At 29.9% G+C, this 14,311-nt stretch overlaps 1 protein-coding gene across 1 annotated transcript in view; it reads left to right on the top strand.

Annotated features, from left to right (window-relative positions):
- The window catches only part of LOC142332613 (uncharacterized), a 39,040-nt gene extending 29,511 nt beyond the window's left edge, over positions 1 to 9,529 (top strand). Inside the window, exons 7-8 of the mRNA XM_075379152.1 lie at positions 5,387 to 5,663; positions 7,868 to 9,529. Coding sequence (XP_075235267.1) covers positions 5,387 to 5,663; positions 7,868 to 8,211 — 621 coding nt within the window. The 3' untranslated portion in view covers positions 8,212 to 9,529. The remainder of the gene's footprint in view (positions 1 to 5,386; positions 5,664 to 7,867) is intronic.
- The last annotated feature ends 4,782 nt before the right edge of the window (positions 9,530 to 14,311 follow it).

Here is a 14,311-nt window from a genome sequence, read left to right as displayed (position 1 = left end):
AAAAATATTAATTATGAAGTTATCAAATTTATTTTCCTTCCTCTTAATGCTGATCTCTTTCCCCAATTTTTTTTATCTTTTGATTAAACAATGTTAAATGTTTAGGGATAGGCAGCACCATCACCATAATCAGACCACTGTGTATTTTTATACTTATTTTCTTTGTACTTATTTCTATTTGTTTTCTCAACTGAAGTAATAAAATTCTTTTTTCTTTACCTTCCACCAATAGTTCTTTATTAACTTGATCATATCCTTTGTGCTTCTTCCTTTAGTGAATCCATCTTCCTCAGGTAAGTTAGATTCAATTTTAACGTCTGTTCAGAATTTACAAAACAATTTTTGCATAATGGAGAATTAAATTAATTGCACTCTTGCCACGATATGTTACTCTACTTTAATTTTAGAGGATCAGATCAAGCTTGTTTTAAGAAAATCTGACCACATTCACTATTGTAGGTACCATCTACCTGTTGAATTCTCTTGAAGTCTCTCTTATCATCTATTCATATCATTTTTTTTCTTGTATAACTTTCTTTTTTCACTTACTTGTGGAAATAACTGCTGTAATTTTGCACCGATCAATTTCAAATTTATACAAAATGTCGTTTAATGGGCAAAATCTGACCGTAGGGGTGGAAATAGGGGTTTAATCAACAAAAAAAAAAATATTGCTATAACTTTAAGTAAAATATTGAATTCGATTAAAGTTCCTACTATTCTTTAGATAAGAGCCTAAAACTTTGGATAAGGGTATCTAAGTAAAGTTTTTTAATATCACCAACCATTGACCCAGGGGGTGGAAAAAATAGGATTTTGAAGACAAAAAATAATACCTCCCTTAATAGGGACAGTATTAAATCTGTTTAAAGTACCTCTAAACATTACCTAAAACTTTTGCCTGAAACAATTTTTGATATGACCAACCCTTATGGCTAGGGGTGTTCAAAATGTAGCTGGAATTGTAAGAAGATGGGGCATGTCATATGCTAAACATGTGAAACTTTTTTCACATGCAACCATTGTCATATTAAATAAATTTGAAGTGTTTCTAAACTTTAAGGTGGAAATCTTTTTTTTATCTTCTACTTAGCACTGGTGAAATCTACCTTGCAGCCTTCTGTAAGGATTTTTTTTAATAATTGCTGTTAATGAATCGAATTAGTTGTTTGTTCAACTACTACTTTTTTAGCATCTTAGCACCTTTCATATTCTTTAAAAATTTATTCACATTGTTTCTTTCTAAATTGGCTTTAGTTAACTTTCCTCTATTATAAATTTTTCAATAATTTTTTCTAGATCTCATTCAATAATTTTATTTGTTTTAATGTCAGTTCTCAGCCTTCAGTTTGCCTTTTCTATTATTTTTGGAATCTTTGTTTTGCAACTGCTTCTATCTCCTGTGATTTCTACATGCAGAATCTTCATTTATTTTTTAAAACTTACGCTTCTCATTTCAAATGTTTAGACCTTACCTAATACTCAACATTAAATACTTCTGAATACTTTAAATCTTTCTTGTTTCACTTAGTTGACAAAAAATTAAGTATCCCGACGGGAGTCTCATTCTTTAAGACTTCAGGGGTTGGCATACCCACGGCCCTAGCCTCTGCAGCTTTTCTTCCCACTACATCCAGAGCTGCAGAACACTTTATAACATACACAAATTACAACATATACCCTTACACAATTACACAACAACATCCTACACTGTTTCTTCTTAAAATTACATTTGGTGTTGTGACATCTGACGAAACGCAACTGCAACTCAAGGTGGAAACTATCATGCTCTTGGTTGAATGGCTCTACAAAGTGAGTCTTGGAACAATGTCCTCTGGGCACCGGGGCAAACCCAGTTGTATTTAGCTCAGCTCCAGTACACGTGAGCTCTGCTGGAGTGGTCTGTTATAGCGCCGGTACTTGTAACACCAAAATTTCAAGGCCACAAAAAAATCTTATGACGATTGGTGGTCCATCTGACAAAACCACCAATTTTAGTTCTGTGAAGAGACTCCATTCAGCCTTGTTTGACCAGGATAATAGCCAGTAAAAGAAACTGGTAATTATAAAAATATCAGATTTGTTGTTCTCCGCAATAATCAGGAAGATGGCTCCCTCCAAAAGAACTTGCCTTTCTTGATAAAGTTATAACAAATTCAAGTGGTTTCCAGAAAAATATTAGTAAATTGCAAGACTGATTAATTCTGATTGAAACAATTAATGAGAAACAGAGTCGATCTACCTTACATCTCCATAATATGAGTGGTATAAGTATCAGTGCAAAATGCCAGAAAACTCTAAATATGAGCCGGGGAGTAATTTTTTGCCAAGACCTTTTAGATATGGACATCGCTGAAATAGTTGCTGAGCTTCATCCTCAAGATCTAGAAGTTAAGCGTATAATGAAAACTGCAGAATGGAATGGAACAACTGACAGTTTCTTATACTGATATTCAATCTCCTTATTCCACCAGAGAAGATTAAAGTGGGTTGCTTGTTGGTTCAGGTACAACCATTCATATCCAACCCACGGCGATGTTTCAGATGCCAAGGATATGATCACACTACAACATCTTGCTTGATAACAGATCAAGCTCCTAAAAATGTAGGTAATCAGCAGTGGAGATCCTGCAATGAGCTGAAAACACTTGTTCAGATGTTATCTAACCAAGTTGCTTCACATGCAGCCACTATTTCTGAGCTGACTAAAGTGAACAGAAAGTTGTTAGCTGCAGTAAGTGAAACCCACAGTGAGATCCCTTTGAAACTTTCAGTCCCTAAAGCTTTACCTTTACAGGCAGGAGTAAACACAGTTGACAATAAGCCATTTAATAAGCTCCCTGTTAAGGAAGCCCTCACAATCGCCCCTTCTGGGATGACATCCCATCCTTCAAAATCTCTTCCTCCATCACTTCATTTAATGGAGGATATGGTTGAGGAACCGCCTGACCCCAGAACATCAAAATTATTTAAAATAATTCTGATGTTCACCTAGAACTAACTTTTTTCATATTTGCCTACAGTTGTGTACCTATATCAACCTTTACTCATGGGCATTATTCAGTGGAACGTTAGAGGTCTTCGGCCCTACATTGAAGATATTAGAGTATTGGCGTGTGCACATGATCCACTATTCATGTGCTTCCAAGAAACACATCTTCTACAAGATCCTAATAACACTCATGAATTGCTATTTTCATGAAGAATGAGGTGTCGCCTACAAGATTCCCACTAGCCACCTTTATTCCTGCTGTTGCAGTAAAGCTCTCTATCCTCTTCAAATTGCATGTCTGCAATTTGTATCCTTCACCGAACTCAAATCTCTTAACGCAAATACCATCGCCATCATTAATAGTAGGAGGCTTCAATGCTCTCCATATTTCCCGGGGCTCATCTTTCTGCTCCTCTCAAGGAAATATGATAACAGTGAAAGACTTGAACCTTTGTCTACTGAATGATGGGTCACACACATTCATCATCACCTGGTACATAATCTAACGTGTTGCTATTGTAACTAACGTGTTTTTATTGTAACGTGTTTTAATTGTAACGTGTTTTATTGTAACGTGTTTTTATTGTAATTTTATTTTAATTATAAACTTCGTTATCTGTGAAGAGGCCCTTTACACCTATGGATTTTTTCTTTCTTTTTTTTTAATTTTTGTACTTATTCTTTCTTGTTTTTAGTTCTTTATTTTATTTTTAATCTAGTTTTAGTTTTTAGCTCTTTATTTTATTTTTTTCTGTTGTATGTGATATTAGTCGCAAGTTTTTAATGATATTAGTTTTCAGTTTTAGTTTTTCTTTTATAGATTAATTTTAATCTAGTTTTAGTTTGATCTCAGCGATAACGCGGAAGCATTTTTCGTCTTCCAAAAAGTAAAGTAACAGAATTATTTCTGTTAAAATGAAATATAAGCGATGTCGCATCTCAACTGGTCAGTTTTATAACAGGTTATAATGGTAACTTTTATCTTGATCTTCAAACAAAAATTAAAAAAGGTTCATCCATTAATTATAGATTAACTACTTAGCCGTTCTGAATGTTCACATTCTGTGATTGGTGCTTAACATGCCTGTCAAATAATTATAAGCCATCTGTATTATTGCGTGCTACAGGTTTTAAGTCAAATTACTCTGAGTACTGATGTTGCAGGTGAAACTAAGTACTGATCTTGCATAAGTGAAGGCTTGTGTGTAGAAGTATAAAATGGAAATTTTGTGATAAGAAAAACATCAAGCCTGACTGGGATTTGACTTCTTGGTCGATATGCTTTGAAATATTCAAATATTGCACAAATATGCAACAATCAGATTTTTATTCCTGAAAACATTACTCCTATTGAATTCAGTATCCATCCCATACATTTTTTTACAGCAAAGAAATTGACTGAAGCATAATGAATTGCTGATGTGAACCCGTTTAAGTGAAGGTATCAGATGAGCCCACTTGGAGACCAGTTTCTGTGACTGATTCAAAAAAATGTGTTCAAGTGAATCAAATAATATGATTACATCACTGAAAAATACATTTAGATAAAGTACCAAAAAATTTAGTTGATAGGAATCATGAACATTGTCAGAGGAAAACAAATCTATTATTTGGAAAGTTGTGTAATAATTTTTTCTTGATATTGATGAAAGATGGAATGAATTCTTGTTCAGTATTGTGTTAGGTGATGCACTAATGTGAACCGGAGGAAATATCACTGTTATTCATTTTCTCATAAAAAAAAAATTATAATGCAGCATGGCTGCATTATATTATCTTTTGGCTTATTTGTAATTTAAAGTATTTCTGGAGGCAGAGTATGCTGTAAAGTTTGCTCATTAAATTCAGGCCTTGAAGTGACTATGAAAAGTGCTGGCAACTTTGCAAACAATCGGCACCAGTATTATTGTAACACTAAATCAGACCACATCCTGGCATACAACACTAATGTTGAAACAACAAAATTTGATCTCATTTTACATTAAGTTGTGATGTGATGTTAATAATTTCTTGTTATTTCCTTTTCCTAAAAGTGACATTAAGGAGATTAGTAAATTATGAAGTGAAATGAGTAATACAATCTCACTTCAGAAACAGGTTATTTTAGATTTTCATTGATGGCTCACAAAAACTCACCATACTTCAGGAAAATTTATATTTAAACAATGATACATCTAATAATAAAATTTTTGATTTAGACTTTTAATAGTAAATAATATTATACTTTTTTTTTATTACAATTATTTCTTTTACATTTAATATACATGATAATTCATTTTCAGCCTGTTCTCATGGCAGTAATATAATGTATATCAGTCACCTTAAGACGACTATGCTGTTGAATTACCATCATTTGAAAGACAGTATAAGTTTATCTAAATAAATTTTGTTTAGGTTCATATGAGACTGCATTCAGGTGATAAGCCTTATAAGTGTGAGTTTTGTGGAAGAAATTTTCGTCAGTGGGGAGATTTAAAGTATCACGTTACGTCATTACATTCTGCACAGAAGCAATTCCAATGTGAATATTGCGGCAAAGATTTTGCACGTAAATATTCATTAATTGTACATCGCAGGATACACACTGGCGAGAAGAATTATAGGTGTGAATATTGTTCAAAAACATTTCGTGCATCATCATATTTACAGAATCATCGTAGAATTCATACAGGTTTGGTTTGTTTGTGTTACTTAAAAATCTTAATTTCTAGTATAGAACAAACTACTAATATGCATGTTTCTCAGTTTTCTATAGTATAGCTATATTAATTCATCAATTATATAACTTACTTGTAATCATATTTTGTTTTTAATATTAATTTTAAGTTACTGCTGAATGCTTCAGTAGTACTTCAGTAGAATACTTCACATGCGGTTACTGATGAAGTATATCTTTAAAGAGCACTGTATATTTTTAGTCAGTGGAAATCAATATGTTAAACATTGCTTATTTAGGCTATTGATATTCTACTAGAAATAAAATAAAGATGTAAGGAAATGCAATGTACAGTGTTACCCCAAGTGTTGTTAAGAAAAACATTTTTTGTTTCAAAGTTTTTTTATGTATAACTACTTATTGAAAATCCTTCAAGGCAGAAAAGGATAATTCCTTATAGTGTACTAAGAAAAAAAAACCTGTTTTCTTAGGCAACTTCGTCTTCAATCTCTTTTCATCTTTATTTAATTTTGTTATTAAAATAAATCTAGGGCATTTAAATAAAACTATCCATATTCACTGGGTCAATTATATTTTTAAAATGTAGCGATAATAAATAATAAGGCTGATATTTAACTGAATAGATTTTAAATCACTGGAACACATAATTAAAATAATCTCTCTACTATCTTAAAGTTTTCATCTATTTGTGTATAGTTTGAATTTCTTTTAAATTTGTACATATAATTTTTTTCTATTTTCATTTCCGGTAAATGGGGAGTGATCTGAAAGGTCTTTACCTAACACAGAGGTGGTGCAAATATGACTTAAGTAACTATGATATTTGTGAAGTATGATCCTTTAGTCAAGTAAATAAAACAAATTTTAACATTTTTTGAAAAAAATAGATAAAATTAAGTTCAAACCATCATAACAGAAGTTGAAAAGGAATTAGAATTAATTATCTTAAATTATTCTTCTCCTTCATTTTTGATGATTGTAAAAAAGTAAGTAGGCTGCTGAATTTAAACATGTACATTTGTTGAATATCCATTCAAGATGTTTGAGATGTTCAAAAACATAATGGTTTTGATATAGTTTCAAAATTCACAGTGAGTGTTAAATGATGCCAGACTGAAATTATGCAAGCTTGCTGACTTCACAAACATCTTGATAGACCATGTCTGCTATATTTTATAGGTTTTTGGTTTGAAAAACCTTTCTGTTGTATGGGTGCTGGGTTTATTAAGTCAATCGAAAACACATTTAATTGAACTTTTTTGAGGGTGGTTTTAGACGTATTTAAATAGAATTGTGGTTAGTGTCTTTGATTATTGTAACAGATAAAACATGGATTCACTATTACATGCTAGAAACAAACAGGCTAAGTTAGAGCAGGTTGAAAGTGTGCTGAAGGAAGTGAAAATTGTTCTATCTGCAGGAAAAATAACTGCAACAGTTTCTGATATTCTTGTGGCAACTGTATGCCTCCTGGATGAAGGGTGTGCTATTTGGGCTAAATATCCAAATCTGGGCAAAAAGAAAATACTCTTTAATGATAATGCACCTCCACAGACATCTTGGATTGTTACTGCAAACCTTCATGACCTACACTTTGAAGAATGATTCCATTAATTTGAGAAAGTCAATTTACATCTAATTTACTAGAATAGTTGTCCATAAATACTGCTACAGAAGTTAACAAAAAAGTGGTAATCATTATTACTAAGGCTGAATACAATCAGGTTTTATTGACTTCAAAACATAGTATAAAAATGTTGATTAATAAACCCATTAAATTACTTAACCTAATCTTAATGGTTAACTATAAAAAGTCTATGTAGTTAGTTATATGTAATTAGTAAACAATAATTTAGCCTTATATATTATATGGTGTAATTTAAAGGGTGTACTGCAATTACAACTATTTTGCTGAAATTTAAAAGCCAAGCCTTAACATCGTTCAAACTTAGAAAATTTCAGATGAAAGTTCTTCACTACAGTGGTATTACTGTTCATTACAGATATTTCTACATTGTAATCAATAAAAGGATTTATTTTTAATTGTATGTCCACTTTATGAATGATCATTATATGACTTAGTGATATAATATAATCTTGTTTAATAACCGTAATAGATTTAATTTCAGTCTTCCTATAAAATTTGATTTATTTTGGAATATGTAATGTTTTACAATATTTCTTGATTTTTGTTTCAGGAGAGAAGCCGCATGCATGTGATATATGCGGTAAACCGTTCAGAGTTCGTTCTGATATGAAACGGCATCGTCAGACCCATAGCAGAGAACGTCCATCGAGTAGAACAAATAACACAACAGCTTCTTCAGCTCCAGTGATTACATCGGATCAAGATGACAATTCTGGTGGCACTGAAACTATATTGCCTGACAATGCGATGTCAACACCTTTGAATCTTAACATTAGACAGGGTGATTCCAATGATGGTTTGACATATTCTAGGACTGCTTTAGAACGTGATGGCAATACATTATATGTTTGGATACCAGCACAGCCTGAAGGAAATATTCTATCAGACGAGTGATAAAGTATACGTATGTGTGTGTGTGCACACGTGTGCAAAATAGAATACAATAATAATAGGCCTACTCTAGATAGTACAGTATTTATTAATAAATTGCTATGAAACAAAATTTTTTATTCTGCATGTATGGCATTATATATTACGCTACGAATGAAAGCTTAAAGGGTACTATTTTTATTTTTCAGAAGAAAATATCTTTAAAACCATCTAAAAATACATATAAAATTTAATTTACAGAAATTAAAAATACAAAAGAAGGTTGTTATAGAAAAATTTTGCATAAAAAAAAAGTTTCAATTTTAATTTATGGATGGCATGCAGTAACAAGAAGTAAACCATTAATAAAAACAGTGCAATAAACAATAAACTACTTCAAAAGTATTGAAAAATGTGTCAAACTTTTTCACAAACTTCAAAAGTATGTAGTTGTATAAATGTGTGTGTTTTCTTGACGAATATCTAGGTGACCTAACACATAACACTTTTAAATTGTTGTGTGAGGTAATGAAGAAAATTATTAATAATCATCCGTTTATCAACATTTATCTTCCCTTCTTTTTTTTAATGATAAAGATGTATTTTGTAGCAAGTAAAAAAAATAATAAGCCCAAACAGGAATTCAAAATCAAATCTTTTGAATGAAAGACTTAACCACTGAGCTAAGATATTGAGGAGTAGTAACATAATATATTGGAAATTATGATGAACCATCTTTCTCCAATTCATATAGTGTATATGAAGTTCATACACAATAAAGTCAGTTTTTTTTTGTTCTTAATTTCAGTTCGTACGTTGTAAAACAAACACAAGAATTTTTACTTTCTTCCAAAACAAAAAAAGTAACTCAATGTTAATTATTTTGTTCCATAATTAAATTTAGATTGTTTTATTTTAACTGCACACATAAAATATACCTTTCAATTTCATCTAACCAGAGGACTAAAGTTTGTTATGGATTTTAGCGAACTGTATGTATTAAATGGTAATAAAAGTTGAACTTTAAGAATAATTGTTAATTTATTCCTATTTAAAAAACATGATATTTGTAAAACGTCCGTTAAGTTATACAAAACTGAAGTAAATATGAGATATCCACACCGGATTACATTCATAGAGCAACAGAACAGAAGCACACCATCCTGCCACAACACAAGAACAACCCCCATCCCTTAAAAATTAGCACCACGTGCACACAGGATACACAAGTACATCCTCTTATATTAATCATGTAAAATAGTTTACTTCTAAATCATTTTTCCTTCCAAAAGAAGAGAATTGACTTGTAATACTTGAATTTAATAATTTTATTAAATTAGTATGTATATTATTTAAAACTTCTGAATTTATAAAAAATCAAGTCACTGTAATCCTAAGGTAGGTTTTTACACTCGATACAGAAGGAAGGCTGTTTTCACTAAAAAATATTGTAACTTGAAACAACAACCAATGCAGAAACAGTTCATTTAATAATTTTAAGGTTAGAGAATCCTTAAATTTTATATATTCATTCTAGGTGGTAGAGTCACAATTGAATGGAACTAATCACTCGCATGTGAGTGATCAATGTTTATTTGTAATCTGTATGTCCAAGTATATTTGTGTAGTCAGCTTGGTAAATGAATCTGAAGTGGTAGTTGCTATGTAGATTATAGAGAATTGAAGAATTAAGCAGACAGTGTCTTCCTAAATCGATTTAATGTTTTTGTTCAATTTCATTTTTCTCTTAACAGGTTTGTTAATGTGGAGTTATGTAAGATAAAAATTTAGAATAATTTGTTTACATATGTAAAGTTTTAATGTTATATTCTCTGCTGTTTATTTTTATACACTTAAATATGTAAATATAAATATTTACATACTCTTTACATATCCAAAATGATTACAAATTTTCTGTATTCTGCATAAGTAAAAGTAAGATGTTTAACAATAAACCCGCTTCTCAGTTGCTTGTTGGTTATTTAACTATCCTTACAATTAAGCAACTGAGAAGCAGGTTTATTGTTAAACATCTTACTTTTACTTATGCAGAATATAGAAAATTTGTCATCAATTTGGGTAACAAGAGTCTGTTCGGAAGCACAGAAATGTGTAGTTGTGACATGGTCTGTTTTTTACTCGAAGTTTTAATTAAATTTTGAAATATTTAATATATATTGTAATAAAACTGGCTGATACTTTTTTGATAGTTATATAAATTCAGTAAATTTTAATGTTTATTATATATGATTAAAAATGTGACTAAATATAAAAAATCAAAAAACCCCAAGAAATTTAATTTTTGTTTAAAGGAGGCATTTTCAGGGTGACAACAATCAGATGCATCAGATGGTTGTGGATTACTGACCTTAAAACAGAAGTCGTGTAAGGTTCTCTAACCTTTACCGTTTTGATATGTTCACTTGAAATTTTTTTTCTGTGAACAAGGTGTTACCGCACCGAACGCGTTTTCAAACTTTATAAGATTGGAGGATTAATCTCAACTTAAAATTTTTGAATAATAAATTTTTATCAATTTCTATTCTGGGGAATTAATTATTCTTCACTGAAAAGTTTAAATTTTGCATAAATCCAGGAAAGTTCAGCATTAAAATTTATAAATAATTAACTTAAATGTCATCAGTTTGTTTAATTTTCTAATTTATTAAGGATGCCAGTCATGAATTATATTTTGAAAGATTAATACTTTATAACCATGGTACATTTTTTATCTTCATTCAACAAAAAATTAGTCAGTGGTGCCTAACCATCTTCTTACTGGTATCATACATCTGTTTTTTTTATAATATTCACAATTTTGTGTAGTTTCAAAACAAAACTTATTTTCTACAAGTCTACATTAGATCATTTTCTAGTTAAATTATTCTGGAATGTATTTTTAATATAAAACTTGAAATGACTAAATTACAATGCAGTGATATAGAAAAATACTGCTGTAATTCACCTTAAACTGTCTTCAGACAGTTAGATGTTAAAAAAAAATATGTGTCATAATTAAGTGTTAAGTATTAATTGCAGGAAACAAAAAACTTGTATGATCCAGAAATATTACTGAATTGTACACTGAATGGTATTTGCAAATTTTACCTGTAATCCATATCTTACAAAAGTTTGGCTAATTCACATAGTAATTGGCAAATCTTCTGAATAGTTTGAGCTGCAGGGTGTGGGCACTCATTGTTACAGAATCTTCTTCATATCACCAGAATTAAATGGCATCATGTTATGTTATTTTTGAAACCATTTCAAAGAACATCTCCACCAAGGTTGTCAATCCTGGATTCACATAATCTTAAAAGTGAATTCCTTGTGATGCTGAATGAAAAAAAAAAACAATGTTCCAGAAAAATTGTTTTTTTTTAATTCAGTATCTTCCTAGCTAGTTCAAGCGCTTTCGAGGAATTTCCTCATCTTCAGTTGATTAAAATTGAAATTTTATTACACATTAAAAACATTTTTAACATATTATTCCATGCATGACATATGTACATATATGTACATGTTCGTAGCCAGCCACTAAATACAGCACTGCACTAATATGATAACCTTGAGGTTATAGAACAAGAAACAACTAAATTAGTCTTCATTCATTTGTGGTAACTGAAATCCAGCTGAAATCTTTTGCTAGCTGTAATTCACGAATGATTTGGGCCTATGTGTATATGAACTTTTTTCCTATTTTTAGCTATAGAATATATATATATATATATATATTCTATCAAATTTGCACAGATGAAATGTGATCCCTAAGTTTACTGGTACTCCCTGGATCATTTATTAAAATAAAGTTGTGTAATTTACCCTGGTGATATAGTGAGGAGTAGTGATGACATAGAAACATCCAAAACATTCCAAGTGAATCAGAAGGTTCCATGTTGGAAATTATAGACAATGCAGTGAAGTTAAAGGCAATATATGATGAAACTTTAAAAATGTTAAATTAAATATTGAGATGCATGTAATTTTTTTACATTTTAACCGGTATAATTGCTCTAGCTAGCCGTAAAAAATTTTTTAATGCCAAACAGCGTGCAGTGAGTCTATTAACTTAGATGATGTATCGAATCTGTTTGTTAAAATGTCCTCAATTTTATTTTGTTGACCTGCAACCACAATGAAAGTCTTATATAATTTCTTCATATCATTATGACCTGTGACAAGCAGAAATTTTAAAATTATATAGTTAAAGAATAAGAATTCATTTTACTGCCCAGTATGAGAGACAGGAGTACTGGACGATACAGGATTAATGTAAAAGATACTGGTTAGGATGTGTGGTTAAAGGAAGTGGAATCTTGACATCATTATAAGTAGATAGGTGAGGAGAGTAGAAACGAATAAAGACTGTGTCATAAGGGACCTGCCTCCAGGCAGAAGAGCCAATGATGATAGTGATAATGCTGTTATGTGTATGATATTTTCTGACCATGGATAGTAAAATTAAATGTGTATAACCAAGTATAAGTATAGATTGTTCTGAAACCATTAAGTTAAACCAATATATATACCCCATGGTATATATTTAGTGTAACATTGCAAATATAATGCATTTAATAAAAAAATGATTAATTCTTTTAAGTTATTTATAGAACTCCCTTCAATATTAATAATATGAATCTGCATTTATATGAATCTATAGAAATATTAGAAATATTTGTGCTGTTCAGTTTAATCTTCATTGCAGTGTGACAACATGTATGTAGGTTCTTTTTATTTAAAAGATTAATTTATAAACAATAGCACGTACTATTTACCAGTTATACCATCCCTAAGAGACTTTAATTAGCTATTACTCTGTTAAATGTGCGTAATGGGTTATGGTTCAGTAATGAACAGCAATTGTCATACCTACATTTATTAACTGTGCATTTTATAGTAAAAGTAAATGCTTATTTTTTGCTTATTGTAACAAATAAAATAGATAAAATATTACATCTACTAAATACAAGAAACTTTATATAAATACTGGAAAATGTTTTGCAATAAGCAACAGTTATCTGGTAATACTCTAGTGTAGATAGGTTGTCACTTTTCAGCGTCGTTATGCTCATTTTGTTTCTGTCATTATTAATTGATGTACTGGTTCATTATTATCTACATCTGTTTTGTCTTTTGGAAAAAAAAGAGGAAGGAAATATTCACCTGAAGTATAATCAGGGTAAACTGTGATATACTGGCATATAAACAAACAGTCTCTATTCAGCAGAATTTATTAATTGATGTACTGGTTCATTATTATCTACATCTGTTTTGTCTTTTGGAAAAACAAGAGGAAGGAAATATTCACCTGAAGTATAATCAGGGTAAACTGTGATATACTGGCATATAAACAAACAGTCTCTATTCAGCAGAAAGAGTAGCGTATGTTTCACACCAGCATTTTGTGAATCAAAAACTTTTTTAACAGATAATTGTTTTTGAGTACCTACAATTTTAGTATTAGTAATTTTTGTTACGATAATTTTTGATTATATAAAATGTATTATTAATCATTATTTGTTTTATTGAATGATAGGTATTTAATTTAGGGTTAATAAAAATTGTAAATATAGATAACCATTTTATTAGTATTATTCTTTTAATGTAGTTTTTAATTTAGACTTTATATGCATTTATTTTATTTGTTGTATGTTAGTAAAATTTTGTTAAAACTTGTGTATATATATATATAATAGTGTATTACAGGATATAAACATTTTTTTTAATGTGTTGATCTTTACTTTAAATGAGTTTTTTTGTATTTTTAATTATTATAGACTGAAGTAGTTAGTAATTTTGTTTTATTTTCTGTAATTTTATTTTTAATTTTTATACCAATTTAAAGATAATAGCTTTGCTTTAATTAAATTGTTTAATCTTATGAATACATTTTTATAAATTAGCTTTGTTTTTATTTATCATTACATTTTTCTATTATTATTGTGTACATAATAATTGTAACAAATGATATATAGTGTGTATATATTATACAATAAGGACTGAAAAATAATGAAATTGAATAATAAAAGTTTTTAATCAATTTTTTTCTTTAATTCTGTTAATTACATTTTTTTGAAGCTCCTTGAATTAATGCAAACATAAATATTCTGTTGTAAACTATTAT

This window comes from Lycorma delicatula, chromosome 11 (genome assembly GCF_047948215.1).
Source record: "Lycorma delicatula isolate Av1 chromosome 11, ASM4794821v1, whole genome shotgun sequence".
NCBI classification, from domain to species: Eukaryota; Metazoa; Arthropoda; class Insecta; order Hemiptera; family Fulgoridae; genus Lycorma; species Lycorma delicatula.
The sequence above is the reverse complement of the archived record's forward strand: the minus strand, read 5'-3'. Positions and strand labels throughout refer to the sequence as shown.